Source organism: Cyprinodon tularosa, unplaced genomic scaffold (genome assembly GCF_016077235.1).
Source record: "Cyprinodon tularosa strain WSP-4 unplaced genomic scaffold, ASM1607723v1 ctg147, whole genome shotgun sequence".
Taxonomy (NCBI): Eukaryota; Metazoa; Chordata; class Actinopteri; order Cyprinodontiformes; family Cyprinodontidae; genus Cyprinodon; species Cyprinodon tularosa.
Window position 1 is genome coordinate 580,216 of NW_024038298.1, and position 13,632 is coordinate 593,847.

Here is a 13,632-nt window from a genome sequence, read left to right on the forward strand (position 1 = left end):
AAAATCAAGTGTCTCTTTTTTTAAATGAAAGTTCAATAGACCGTCCTTCCAAAAGTGGGTCATTTAATTAGTTTTTCCACCAGTCTACCTCAATTACATTAAAAGTTAAATCTAACCTTTTCGCCATTATCATTTATTTCCCATCAACAGGTCAGCACTGCACAGAGGATGTGGACGAGTGTCGGCTGCAGCCAAATACTTGCCAGAACGGTGGCACTTGCAGCAACAAGATCGGGGGCTACGTCTGCGTGTGCGTCAACGGCTGGAGTGGTCTGGACTGCTCTGAGAACATCGATGACTGTATGACAGCCGCATGCAGCCCAGGCTCCACCTGCATCGACCGTGTTGCTTCTTTTATCTGTGTCTGTCCCCACGGAAAGACAGGTGTGTTTCTGATGAGAGGACATATTTAAAGATCGAATGCAAAAGAGTGTTCTTTCACTTCACCTCAATACTGCTGTTTTTTTCTTTCTTTATCTTGTTGAAAGAATCATCTGGTACATTTGATGGAACAGATAAAAGCAATTAATTGTTACTGATTAAAAATAAGAGCTTATTAGTAAAATTATCACTGTAAAATGTCTAAAACATGAGTTAAATGCCTCTAGTTAAAACATAAAAGCAGTATTTTCTGCTATGCTGCCAATGTATTAAAAAATATCAACATCTAGAGCGTGTATGTATGACTTTGATAATGACTTACATTTGACCTAAAACACCCGTAAGGTTAAGTATTAGATCAATACTTGCTGTGCACAGCAACAGATGGGGCTGCATTAACAACCTCTTACCGTTTTTTGTCAGATTTGACGCTGGTAACCAGCCTATGCTGTTTCATTTTTGAAACTGGATGGAGCTTCTCCTTAAAAATAATGCAATGGGTTTCTTGCATATCTCCCATTAAATATTGTTTGTAATTCTATGTGTGAACACTCAGCACAGGCTGGAGTCTTAGCAGTGGTATCTTAAGTTTTCTTCACATTATTATATATACTTTAAATTGGAATATTCTAACCAACATTTTTTTTCTTTCTCAGGTCTGCTCTGCCACAGAGATGATGCATGTATCAGTAACCCCTGCAGAGAGGGTTCCCATTGTGACACCAACCCCATCACCGGGATGTTTAACTGCAACTGTCCACCAGGATATAAAGGCACCACCTGTAACGATGACAGAGATGAATGCAGCATTGGTGAGAGAGTGTCTTTAAATGTTTACACGTTAAGGTTTTTGTGCTTTGTTTATTTTAATTTTTTCTAATTGTCTTCCTATTTTTCATCTTTAGGTCCGAACCCATGTGAGCATGGTGGTCAGTGTGTGAATACTGATGGCTCCTTCACCTGTAACTGTGTCAGAGGTTATTCTGGACCAAGATGCGAACAAGATGTCAATGAATGTGCTTCAAACCCCTGCCTAAACGATGGCACATGTCTGGATCGGATTGGAGAATACTCCTGCATTTGCATGCCAGGTAAATTTCCGAAGAACCTTCTGAACTTTCTGATTTCTTAGGAAAACCTGATTTCCTAAGAAATTTCTAAAAGAGACAACAAAGGGTCGCTTTTTTAAACTGCCAGTGTTTTTGTTTGTCCTCATTTTGCTCAGAAAGCATAAAGCAAACAAAACCGTAATTGAAACTTCTTTATATCTGTAAAATTAATGAAACCACACTCATTCTCACTCATTATTCACACTCATTATTCTGTTATTGATTTTTCTAGGGTTGGATTGGTTTTTTGAGTAGAAAAAGGATGCAGTTCAGTTTTTTGGGTTTTTTGTCTCTTTTTTTATGTCTTGATGTAAATTCACTCACAAAAAGCCTTGTTTGTGTTCTCTCTAAATACCCACAGGATTTGAGGGGACTCATTGTGAGATCAATGTCAACGAGTGTATGAGCTTCCCCTGTCTGAACCAGGGTAAATGTGTGGATGGGATCAGCCGTTTTGAATGCCTATGTCCAGCAGGTATGTGCAGTTCAAAGCTGCTTTACACATTTCTCTGACAAGTCATTTTAGAGTCTTTTAGAACTTCTTTATATTAGTAATTTCAGCTCGTTTTTAATCAAATATCAACAGGTTTCAGTGGAGATATGTGCCAAATAGACATAGATGAATGTTCCAGTACCCCCTGTTTAAATGGAGCCAAGTGTGTCGACCGACCCAATGGATATGATTGTGAATGTGCAGAAGGTGAGGGCGAATAACACCAACCTCATGTTTGGCTTCAAATATAAGGAAAACTTCCTGAATTTCTCATGCCTTCCCGTTAAATATCTATTATTATGACTTGAACAGGCTTTACAGGTGTGCTTTGTGAGCAGAACATTGATGAATGCGACCAAGGGCCTTGTCACTATGGTGTGTGTAAGGATGGCATTGCGACCTTCTCTTGTGAGTGCAACCCAGGGTACACTGGCTCCATCTGTAACATCCAAGTCGAGGAGTGTCACAGCAACCCCTGCCAAAACGGAGCGCGCTGTATCGACTTGGTTGATGCGTACCAGTGTAACTGTCCCCAAGGAACTTCTGGTAAGTTAACACAGCAAAAACATTTACTAAATGTCTTTTTTTATAGTGGAAGGGATCCATATTTATGGAGATTCACTTTATTTGACTAAGTTTATATGCACATACAAGGAGTGTGACTTTGATTCTATTTAGCTCTCAATGAAGTGTTTCATAAAGTGGCCAAAAATTGTGCTTAGGACCTTCTGCATCTATGTCCATCTATGATTTATGCATTTATCCTTTAAAATATACTTCAGCTTAGTGCCACATGTGGTGGGACAGTAGAAGTAAAAATAGACATGTTCTGTGGTAGAGCTGCACAATATGATGGATTGCAGACGATGTCGCTCTATTGTTGTGTGTGCGTAGTTTGGTGAGTTATTATCTTTCAAGTAAAATTTATTGTGCTGGTTGGATGAGCCAATGATGCAAAAACCTGCTCTAAAGTTTGATGAGAAAAATAAATAAGTTTATGTTAACTTAGATATGTTGCAATTACTGAAAAGAAAATATTGATTTATTTAGAAACACTTTTGTTGTCACACTTATCAATAGTTCATTGGTTGATTGGAAAAAGGGATCTGTAGAGATTTTGTTTTTTTTATTCTCTGCTTTAAGTAAAAAGTTAGATGCATACGATAATTTAATACGATATTTGATTATCCAGCTCTAATTGATAATTAATATGGGCAATTTATTTAGTTTTTAGTTCATAGAAAAGCATTTATTTTGTCTTGCCTCTGGTGTTTTAATTTAAGATATAGTATTCTAACCACCCTGTTCTTAATATGCTTGAAATTCTTTTTCTTTATCGTCAAGAACAAAATCCTTTACTCTTATTTTTTTTTTTTATGAGATTTGTAATGTCATCATCAATTCATTATGAAAAAGCTAATAAACATGACGGTCTCACATGATGGTCTCTACATTTTTATAATTTATAAGGCAGTATTTTTATCTACCAGACATAAAAGATTTTGCTTTGGATTTGAGCAGATGTCGCTTTCTAGTCAAACATATGTACAAATTTGTTTAGAATTCCACCTTAAAAAGTTTTAGGCATGTGCTTTCATTTCCCAGTGTGTGTATATGTGTATATATATATATATATATATATATATATACACACATAAAAAGTATATTGTTGAAGAATGTGGAGCGTTTTAACTGTCCACCTGTTTCTTTCTGTTGCTTAAACCAGTGGTAGAGATATAAGAGCTACATAGCTATATAGATGACTGGGTCCAGTACCACCTTTAGGTCTGGCACCAAAGACTGAGTCTGTCTTTATTGAGCCTGATATCCGGACACCCTGTAAGGTTTCATGCTCCACTTCCTCTTCTGGGCCTCCCTTTTCTTTCTCTTTCCCATTTCTCTTCTCACTTCACCTTTAGTAAGCGTTCTAATAATGTTAACCCCTCCTGTTGTCTGCTTCAAGTCTGTCCTAGTTCTCCTTTTTGTAAGGCCTCGCTGAAAGACCTTTACTTGGCGTTCCATGCCCCCTGGTGGTTAGATCCAAATGAATAAAAATCCCCTCCCCACTGTAAGGTCAATTTTTCCTCTAACTCCAGCGTTTATTTAGGACGCTCATCAGGCTAATCAATTTTATGATTTTTTTGTCCAATTTCTAAAAGGGTTCTAAAAATGTGTAATATGTCGCTCAAAACAAGTTTGTTTGATTATTTGCTTTCCTTTACTCTACAGGTGTGAACTGTGAAATTAATGAGGATGACTGTGCCAGCAACCCGTGTAAAAACGGAGAGTGCCAAGATGGCATCAATGAGTACAAATGCGTGTGTTACCCTGGATACACGGGTATGTTTTTGCTCTGTCTGAGATTGATTCATGATTTATCTGGCCTATGTCAGACTGCAGGCTTAATGTGGCATATATCTGAATTACTCTTCAACAGGAGTTAATTGTGGTGTCAACATCGACGAGTGTAACTCAAATCCATGCATGAGTGGGGGAACCTGTGTGGACATGGTGAATGGGTTCCAGTGTCAGTGCCCACCCAACACCTATGGCCCCCTGTGCCTCTCAGGAACTGATCACTGCGCTTCCCAGCCTTGTGTTCATGGAGATTGTATCGAGCAGCAGCATGGGTAGGGCATGGAAATAATGATACATTAAAAAACAGAAGTATTGAAAAAGTTGTATTTGGTTCAGAATGCTGCAGCAAGGCTTTAACAAGAGCTAACCGAAGGGTCCAAAGTACACCAGATTGATCTGCTCTGTAATGGTTATCTGTTAAATTTAGAATAGATTTTAACATTTTAGTCTTGACTTTTAGAGCTTTAACGGAACAAAAACACCCCTCGTATTTAATATATATGTATTTTACTTTCCCTCTGTAAAAACACTCATGATTTTTGTCCATTTAAGTGGATTTATTTTCTAACTTGCTCTATTATGCTTTTTTTTATTATTACCTTTTAAATTAATAAATTACTCCTCACATTACGATATACTGGTTTGTGCATTTTTTTTTTATCAAATACTGCTCAAACAAGAATACATATTTGGAAAAATATGTTAAGTGTGTAGCTGTTAGAAAATGTTTGCAACATAAATTCCTTCAAATTTATCTTGCTTTTTTTTTTCATTATTATGACAGAAAGCAAAAGAAAGGTATTCTTTCCTTATTGATTAATTTGCTTATCCTTTTCTCAATTTATTGGCTGATTCATTCCAGTTGATATTTACTATAAAAACCAGCATCAGCACTTGTTTTCATTTTATTTTGAAGATGAGTTCTTATCCCATTGTAATCACATTAAAGGAATAGTACACCCAAAACATGATTAGCCTTCAGTTTCTACTCACCCCCATGCTGAAAAAACACTCTGGAGTACTTTTTTGATATCTCAAATGCATCTGGAGATCTGGGAGGCTTCTTGCTGTCTGCTGACATTCAAATAATGGAGGTCTATGGTGACCGAGACAGAAAGGTCCATAAAAGTCCACAAAAAACGTGTCAATATTCCTCCATACTGCTCGTCCAATGTATTCCAAGTGTCCTGAGTGGGTAGCATCCAGAATTTACTCGAAACGAAGTCATTTAGAATGTTTTTAGAGCATAAACAGTAGTGTATAGGATTTCCTGAAAGCGCGCACCCGCACGTTCACGACGCTACGGAAGCCGGCAGACCAAACCAGCGCATTCAGCTCGGCAAAGAACTCATGCTCTTCCTCAACACTGAAGTCCTCAGACATTTTTCTTTCGTTGTTTCTTTCTTTGCACAGGTAAACAGCACATTTCTTCTTCTACGCTTGCATTATCGGCAGAGCAGACGCTGAATGCGCACTTTCATCTGGTTTGGTCTGCCGGCTTCCGTAGCGTCGTGAACGTGCGGGTGCGCGCTTTCAGGAAATCCTATACACTACTGTTTATGCTCTAAAAACATTCTAAATGACTTTGTTTCGAGTAAATTCTGGATGCTACCCACTCAGGACACTTGGAATACATTGGACGAGCAGTATGGAGGAATATTGACACGTTTTTTGTGGACTTTTATGGACCTTTCTGCCTCGGGCGCCATAGACCTCCATTATTTGAATGTCAGCAGACAGCAAGAAGCCTCCCAGATCTCCAGATGCATTTGAGATATCAAAAAAGTACTCCAGAGTGTTGTTCAGCATGGGGGTGAGTAGAAAATGAAGGCTAATCATGTTTTGGGTGTACTATTCCTTTAATAGCTATGATCAGAAATAGATTTCAGATTCATTTAGATCAGCAGAATGAGCTCTCATTCTGAATGTTTGCTTGGCCTCTTATCCAGGTATCGCTGTGAGTGTAAGCCTGGTTGGACGGGGCAACACTGTGAGCAGGAAAAGAACGAGTGCCTACCCAATCCATGCTCAAATGGGGGCAGCTGCCAGGATAGACTAAATGGCTATACCTGTCATTGCAAACCAGGATTCAAAGGTAATACATACTGTGAACTATTACTTCCATGGAACTTGTTGATGTTTTTTTCTCATTTATACCGTTTATTTTAAGGTATAGCATTTTTAAAAAGTATTTATGAAATGAAAACCCTCTTAGTAAATTAGACTTATCATAAAATCTGCTGGTGCACACTGCCCCTAATGGTGAAAACCAGGAGATGTGGGAGAAGGAAAGCTCAATTATATCTTCTCTTGTTAGGAGTCAACTGTGAAAAGAACATAGATGAGTGTGCATCAGGACCATGTCTGAACCATGGCATTTGTAGAGATGGAATCAACAGTTACACATGCCAGTGTATTCCACCGTTTACAGGTTAGTGAAGTTATTTACCCCAACATGTAAATCCCAGCTTTGTCAGATGCAAACAAGACAACTTGAGTGGTTGGTATTTCATAATATATGTGTTGTGTCAACATAGGGGCACACTGTGAAGTCGAGCAGGTTCCCTGTGCCTCACATCCCTGTGAGAGGGGAGGAACATGCAGCCCATCTGCAGATTATACTTCGTATACCTGCAGGTGTCGACCCGGCTGGCAAGGTACCCGTTTCAGACTGATGCTTGATATTATAACTTCAAAATTGAAGGCTGTGCTAACATAGTTTATCTGCACATAGGAAAACGCTGCAATGAAGATGTAAACGAATGCTTGAAAAACCCCTGCCAGAACAGTGTTCGCTGCGTAAACACCCAGGGAAGCTACATGTGTAAATGTCAACATGGATACAGTGGACACAACTGTCAGATAAACATAGACGACTGTTCACCAAGTGAGATGGACTAAAGCTTTTTTGTATGATTTCTTATAAGATATTTAGAGATTAAGTGAATTCTAATGGTTTTTAAATGGCTCTTTAGACCCATGTCTGAATGGAGGCTCCTGTGTGGACAAAGTGGCCAGTTTCTCCTGCAACTGCCGTGCGGGTTTTGAAGGCGATCGCTGTGAGATTGATGTGAATGAGTGTGCCAGCCAGCCCTGCAGGAATGAAGGCGTCTGTAGGGACTATGTGAACAGCTTTGTGTGCGATTGCCCTCCAGGCTTTAATGGAATCCAGTGTGAAAACAACATTCAGGAATGCACTGAGAGGTGAGCCACTCGATAAACTTTGTAGCCATATGATCGATGTGTTCCTTCACAGATTTTCTATTGAGTTCAACCTAATATGTTTTTTTTTCCCTCCTTTAGCTCCTGTCTTAATAATGGCGAATGCATCGATGACATTAACACCTATTCTTGCCGTTGCCGGCCTGGTTTTTTCGGGAGGTTCTGTGAGTTTGAGAAGAACGAATGCGACTCTCAGCCCTGTAAGAACGGCGGCACCTGCACAGATGGCCTGGGGACTTACCGCTGCACATGTCCAGTGGGATACAGTGGACCCAACTGTCAGGTAAAGAAGATTTGTTCCTTCAATTAACAAGCTGCAACTACTTCATCTTCAGGGTTAAAAAAAATAACAAAAAAAGTATTGCAGTGATGGCTATAGTGCATTACAAGATACATTGGATTAGCTGTCTGTTTGGATGATGAATCAGCTCATATTTTATTCAGTTAGAGAGTGTAGATTAGTGTTTCCAAAGGATTTTGGGTGGGTGTTCATGGTGTAACGCTTTCATTCAAAATACTTTTTGTTTTTATTTGCAGAACTATGTGAACCTGTGCAACCAGGTTAAATGTAAGAACGGTGGAACCTGCTCTCAGACGGTCACCTCCTGGACCTGCCACTGCCAGATGGGCTGGACAGGACTTTACTGTGATGTCCCCAACATGTCCTGTCAGGACTATGCTGCCAGGAACGGTGAGGGGTCAATTTATAGCCCTAATAATCATGAATAGTTTTATCTGCAAACTACCTTTACCCGCCTTCCATGTTATTGGTTGTCAGAGGGCCCAGTGGCCCTGTCAGTCTGCCCCAGGTCAGCTGTGGCTGAGATGTAGCTTACCACTAACAGTGTGAATTGGTGAATAACTGAATCGTCTGGCCATTGGTAAATGACTGCTAACTGAGTTGTCATTTAATAATTATCTGTTTTCTGCTGATGTTTCTGCTTCCTGTAGGTTTGGAAGTGGAACATGTGTGTAAGAATGCAGGTCACTGTGTCAATGTGGGGAATTCCCATCAGTGCAAGTGTCAGTCAGGATACACGGGCAGCTACTGTGAGGAGATGGTGGACGAGTGCCAGTCAAACCCCTGTCGAAACGGCGCTACATGCAAGGATTACCAGGGCACATATGAATGTGTAGTAAGTACATTTTGAAGTTAATTTCATTACTTGTGTCTAAAATGGAACAAACACGGTTAGGAAACAGATAAAAACCTAAGTCTCTTGTTTCATTGTGTCCAGTGTAAACCAGGTTACCAAGGAGTGAACTGTGAGTATGACGTTGATGAATGCCACTCCAAGCCCTGCCTCAACGGAGGTACATGTGTCAACCTTATCAACCACTTTACCTGCATCTGCCCACCTGGGACACGCGGTATGTCTAGATACCACATTGGTGAATGGATTTTAAACGTTTCAACATTACCTTTTAAAGAATAGATTAACTTTAAAAGGAAATACTTGTGTACAGTCTGTAAAGACTGTATAAGAGAAATTTTTTCTTTTTACTGTGTTGCTTATTTGTTTTGGTTAGCAAACCCTCAGAATTAAGAAACCTGAGGCTTTAACTGATTTATAACAACTTTGTTTGGCCTGAAACAAGTAAACTGCATGTAAAATGCTCTTAAAGAAAGGCTTTATTTGATGCACTTGTTAATTAAGATCTTATCACTGTTCTGCAGGACTGCAGTGTGAGGTGAATGAGGATGACTGCGCTCCCAGTCCAGGCTCATCTGAACCGCGCTGCAGAAATGGAGGGCAATGCATCGATGGCGTAGGCCGCTACACCTGCTCCTGTCCTCCAGGGTTTGTTGGAGAGCACTGTGAGGGTGATGTCAACGAATGCCTGTCCGGACCCTGCCATAGTCCTGGCAGCCTCGACTGCATCGAACTGGTCAATGATTACCAGTGCAACTGTCGCCTTGGTTACACAGGTACTTCCATATTACTTGCTCAGATTTGAGGAACATAAGCACCACTGCCTGCTACTATCGGTGGAAGAACATCATGCAAGACGGCGTTGATCTTTCCATAACCTTCTGGCTGTTTCTGCTCTTCTTTTTTCCATTAGGTCGTCATTGTGAATCCATGGTGGATCTGTGTGTGTCGAAACCATGTCGAAACGGTGGCACCTGCTCCATGAACATGAGTTCAGTGTATGGCTACACCTGTTCTTGTCCCCCTGTAAGTCATTGTTTTTTTTCCACAACATATTTAAATAACACTCATTTTTCAATGCTTTTACTGTTATTTTATTTTTTTGATTGTGTACATGTGCCATGTAGCTTTCTTTCTTGGGGTTAACGTGATGCAAATATGATAAGCAACCCAGTGTAACGAGAAAGGATAGAAGTATTCCCCCCTAATGGCTTCTGATGTTATTTCTGCTTTACATTCCTCAGTAATTCTATCTATTGCATTCCTTTGTCTGTTGCTTTGAGAAGAGGCTGAGATTTGGTTGTCAGCTGTTTTATTTCCTTCTGCCACAGTTTTCAGTCCCTCTTTACTAACTGCTTGTTTTCCTACCCTAACTACTTGCTAATTCTGTTTCCATGCTTGCCTCAGAGGGCTAAACCATCACTCAGGTAAAGTAGAAACTCATTTCTAGGACTAACTAGTGGCACTGATTATAAAAATTAATTTAAAAACACAGTATTCAAGCGCCAATTAGTTCTTTTAATCTATTAAGAGGTGAAACTAGATATTTTAGATGTTATATATTGTTAAACATAGTTACCTGTTGAATTTCAATGTGATAACTCAACATGAACTCTTGTGTTTTATAGGGTTATTCTGGATTCAGCTGCGGTGAAACACAGAATTTTAACTGCGCAAGGAGTTGCCAAAATGGCGGACGCTGCATGAAGGCACCAACAGGAAACTTGTACTGCCATTGCCAGTCAGGGTTCAGTGGGGATCACTGTGAGAAGTGCTCTGTGCCCTGTCAGAATGGAGGAGTCTGTGTCAAAGATTCATTCCACCCATTTCAGCCCATCTGCCGCTGTCCAGACAACTTCTTCGGGAAATTCTGTGAGAAAAGAGCCCCTATGTCAGGGCCCCCAGAATGCCCATATGAGCAGTGTAAGCTGCAGTCTGGAGATAAAGTCTGTGATGAGAAGTGCAACAATCATGAATGCCAGTGGGACGGAGGTGACTGCTCACTCAACTGGCCGCAACCATGGGCCAACTGCACTGCCAGCATTCCCTGCTGGGATCGCTTCAATAACGGACGTTGTGATCCTGAGTGTGACAACCCTGGGTGCCTCTTTGACAACTATGAATGCAGGGATACCCAAACAGACCCCTGCAAGTATGTCAAACTCATTGCTCTGTTGAAGAAGATTTATACAAAGCACCAACATGATTTAAAGCTACATAAAATATCATGTCATGTTTTTAAGGTATGATGTCTACTGCAAAGACCACTATGGAAACGGTTTCTGTGATGAAAGCTGCAATACAGAGGCCTGTGGCTGGGACGGACTGGACTGTTCTGATGGTGTACCAGCCGATCTAGCAGCTGGCACGCTCATCCTCGTGGTTCGACTGCAGCCAAATGAGCTGCTTGGAGACTTGAGAGGTTTCTTGCGCTACCTGGGAGCTCTGCTCCATACTAATGTGCGAGTGAAGATGAATAATAATGAACCAATGGTGTTCCCTTATTACGGAGATGATGACCAGCAGAAAAAAAGCGGTCTAAGGAGCAGAACCAAGAGAGAGATGGAGAGAGAGGTCATTGGGTAAGAACGGCTCCTTCCTTCCTTCCTTCCTTCCTTCCTTCCTTCCTTCCTTCCTTCCTTCCTTCCTTCCTTCCTTCCTTCCTTCCTTCCTTCCTTCCTTCCTTCCTTCCTTCCTTCCTTCCTGCCTTCCTTCCTTCCTTCCTTCCTTCCTGCCTTCCTTCCTTCCTTCCTTCCTTCCTTCCTTCCTTCCTTCCTTCCTTCCTTCCTGCCTTCCTTCCTTCCTGCCTTCCTTCCTTCCTTCCTTCCTTCCTTCCTTCCTTCCTGCCTTCCTTCCCTTCCTTCCTTCCTTCCTTCCTTCCTTCCTTCCTTCCTTCCTTCCTTCCTTCCTTCCTTCCTTCCTTCCTTCCTTCCTTCCTGCCTTCCTGCCTTCCTGCCTTCCTTCCTTCCTTCCTTCCTTCCTTCCTTCCTTCCTTCCTTCCTTCCTTCCTATTCTTTTATCATTCATATTTCAGTCTTGATCACTGTCAGGATATGTGCTATAGATGCTTATCTTTATGCTATCAATTTAAATAAAGGAACAAGAAATGTGGAAAGTGCCTGGCTTGTTATTAAATGGGTTTGTGTTTTGAAACAGCTCTGAGGTCCACCTGGAGATTGATAACCGTAAATGCACCAAGATCTCATCTGAGTGCTTCTTCAACACTTCTACAGCTGCCTCCTTCATTGCAGCGGTTCACATCAAATCCGACCTGCCATACCCACTGGTGTCTGTTAGAAGTAAGCAGATTATCATGGCATATTCTGTTTTGTTTAGCAGAGTGTAATTTTGAAAGATATCATTAGCATAAACCGGAAGTTCAATATTCACACAGATATGATTATCCAGATGAAAATACACCCTCATTTGTTTTTCTCTCAAACAGGTGATCCAACAGTGGGGGAGAAGTCAATGTATCCGTACTTTATTGGAGTTGCTGTATTCCTCATTCTTCTTATTCTATTGCTGGGGGTGCTGGCAGCTAAGAAGAAACATAAACATGGGGTCCTGTGGCTGCCTGATGGCTTCTCAGCCACTAAAAACGATAAGAGGAGAGAGCCTGTTGGACAGGACGACTTTGACATGAAGTGAGTGAACATACACGCTGATAGAGTGGAAGAAACAAGTGAAACCCAACAGATGAAAATCCTGTAGAAGCCTGAAATGTGTTACAGTGGTGTTTTCTACTCATGGTAGGAACTTTAAGACACATGATGGGAGCTTGGTTGATGGAGGTCAGAGACAGAAATGGCTTGAAGATGAAGCGCCATCCAAAAAACCAAGAGTAAGTGGATGATAACTCGCATGTAACGGTTTGCAGCATAAAAAATGTGAGTTTTGATTTGAGCTTTATTTGTTTTTAGACTGAAGACAAACCTCTGCTTCCCATCCCGATGGATGGAGGAGTCGACCATAGAGAGTGGACTCTGCAGCACCGTAAAGCTGCTGACATCACTCTCACCCCACCACAGGCCGACTTGGATGCCGACTGTCTGGATGTTAACGTCAAAGGACCTGGTGAGACAGCTTTTTTTTTCTTAAGCATGAATATAATTTTTTATCTGCAAGTTCAGACATGTTTATTTCTTTTATTTCCCCCTCTTCAGATGGCTTCACCCCTCTGATGGTGGCAGCCCTGCGCAACGGCGGAGGCCCTGACTGCAGCCTGCATGGCGAAGAGGAAGACGAGAGTGGAGGAGACGAACCTGGGCCCAGCGTTATTTCAGATCTCATCGGTCAGGGAGCAAATACGACGGCCAAGACTGACCGCACAGGGGAAACTGCTCTTCACCTGGCTGCCCGCTACGCCCGGGCTGACGCAGCTAAGAGGTTGCTGGATGCTGGAGCAGATCCCAACGCTCAAGACAACATGGGCAGGACTCCACTTCACGCCGCTGTGGCAGCTGACGCACAAGGAGTATTTCAGGTAACTCTGCTTTCATAATCCTAATGTAGTTTGAATGTTTTATGGGATAGAGCAACAAATAGCAGTTTATATTACGTAAAGATTGATGTCAAGTTTTTCGCTATTTTACGAATCAAATTTAAAAACTTGTTTTTTATTTAGATTATAAGTCAACACCAAACACTTTTTACGAAGTAACATCTGAAAATATTTTTTTTTGCTCATGTCTTTTCTTTGTGTTTTCCTAGATTCTGATCCGAAACCGTGCTACGGATTTAGATGCCAGGATGAACGACGGTACGAGTCCCCTGATCCTGGCAGCAAGGCTCGCTGTGGAGGGCATGGTAGAAGAGCTGATCCACTGCCACGCTGACATCAACGCTGTAGATGATCATGGTATGAGAACATTAGACTTGATCTGTGACTTTCTAAGGGTATTTGTCTGGATGA

General features: G+C 41.2%; 1 protein-coding gene across 1 annotated transcript in view; it reads left to right on the forward strand.

Moving 5' to 3' along the window:
- notch2 (notch receptor 2) overlaps positions 1-13,632 on the forward strand; it is a 57,242-nt gene that overhangs the window by 41,636 nt on the left and 1,974 nt on the right. Inside the window, exons 7-33 of the mRNA XM_038279042.1 lie at positions 151-384; positions 1,038-1,193; positions 1,287-1,472; positions 1,852-1,965; positions 2,077-2,190; positions 2,296-2,529; positions 4,213-4,323; positions 4,421-4,613; positions 6,291-6,436; positions 6,659-6,772; positions 6,879-6,998; positions 7,076-7,228; positions 7,317-7,545; positions 7,645-7,846; positions 8,101-8,254; positions 8,515-8,699; positions 8,802-8,934; positions 9,242-9,493; positions 9,631-9,743; positions 10,346-10,869; positions 10,961-11,299; positions 11,874-12,016; positions 12,163-12,364; positions 12,474-12,561; positions 12,641-12,794; positions 12,884-13,203; positions 13,431-13,578. Of these exons, the coding sequence (XP_038134970.1) occupies positions 151-384; positions 1,038-1,193; positions 1,287-1,472; positions 1,852-1,965; positions 2,077-2,190; positions 2,296-2,529; positions 4,213-4,323; positions 4,421-4,613; positions 6,291-6,436; positions 6,659-6,772; positions 6,879-6,998; positions 7,076-7,228; positions 7,317-7,545; positions 7,645-7,846; positions 8,101-8,254; positions 8,515-8,699; positions 8,802-8,934; positions 9,242-9,493; positions 9,631-9,743; positions 10,346-10,869; positions 10,961-11,299; positions 11,874-12,016; positions 12,163-12,364; positions 12,474-12,561; positions 12,641-12,794; positions 12,884-13,203; positions 13,431-13,578 (5,061 nt within the window). The remainder of the gene's footprint in view (positions 1-150; positions 385-1,037; positions 1,194-1,286; positions 1,473-1,851; positions 1,966-2,076; positions 2,191-2,295; positions 2,530-4,212; positions 4,324-4,420; positions 4,614-6,290; positions 6,437-6,658; positions 6,773-6,878; positions 6,999-7,075; positions 7,229-7,316; positions 7,546-7,644; positions 7,847-8,100; positions 8,255-8,514; positions 8,700-8,801; positions 8,935-9,241; positions 9,494-9,630; positions 9,744-10,345; positions 10,870-10,960; positions 11,300-11,873; positions 12,017-12,162; positions 12,365-12,473; positions 12,562-12,640; positions 12,795-12,883; positions 13,204-13,430; positions 13,579-13,632) is intronic.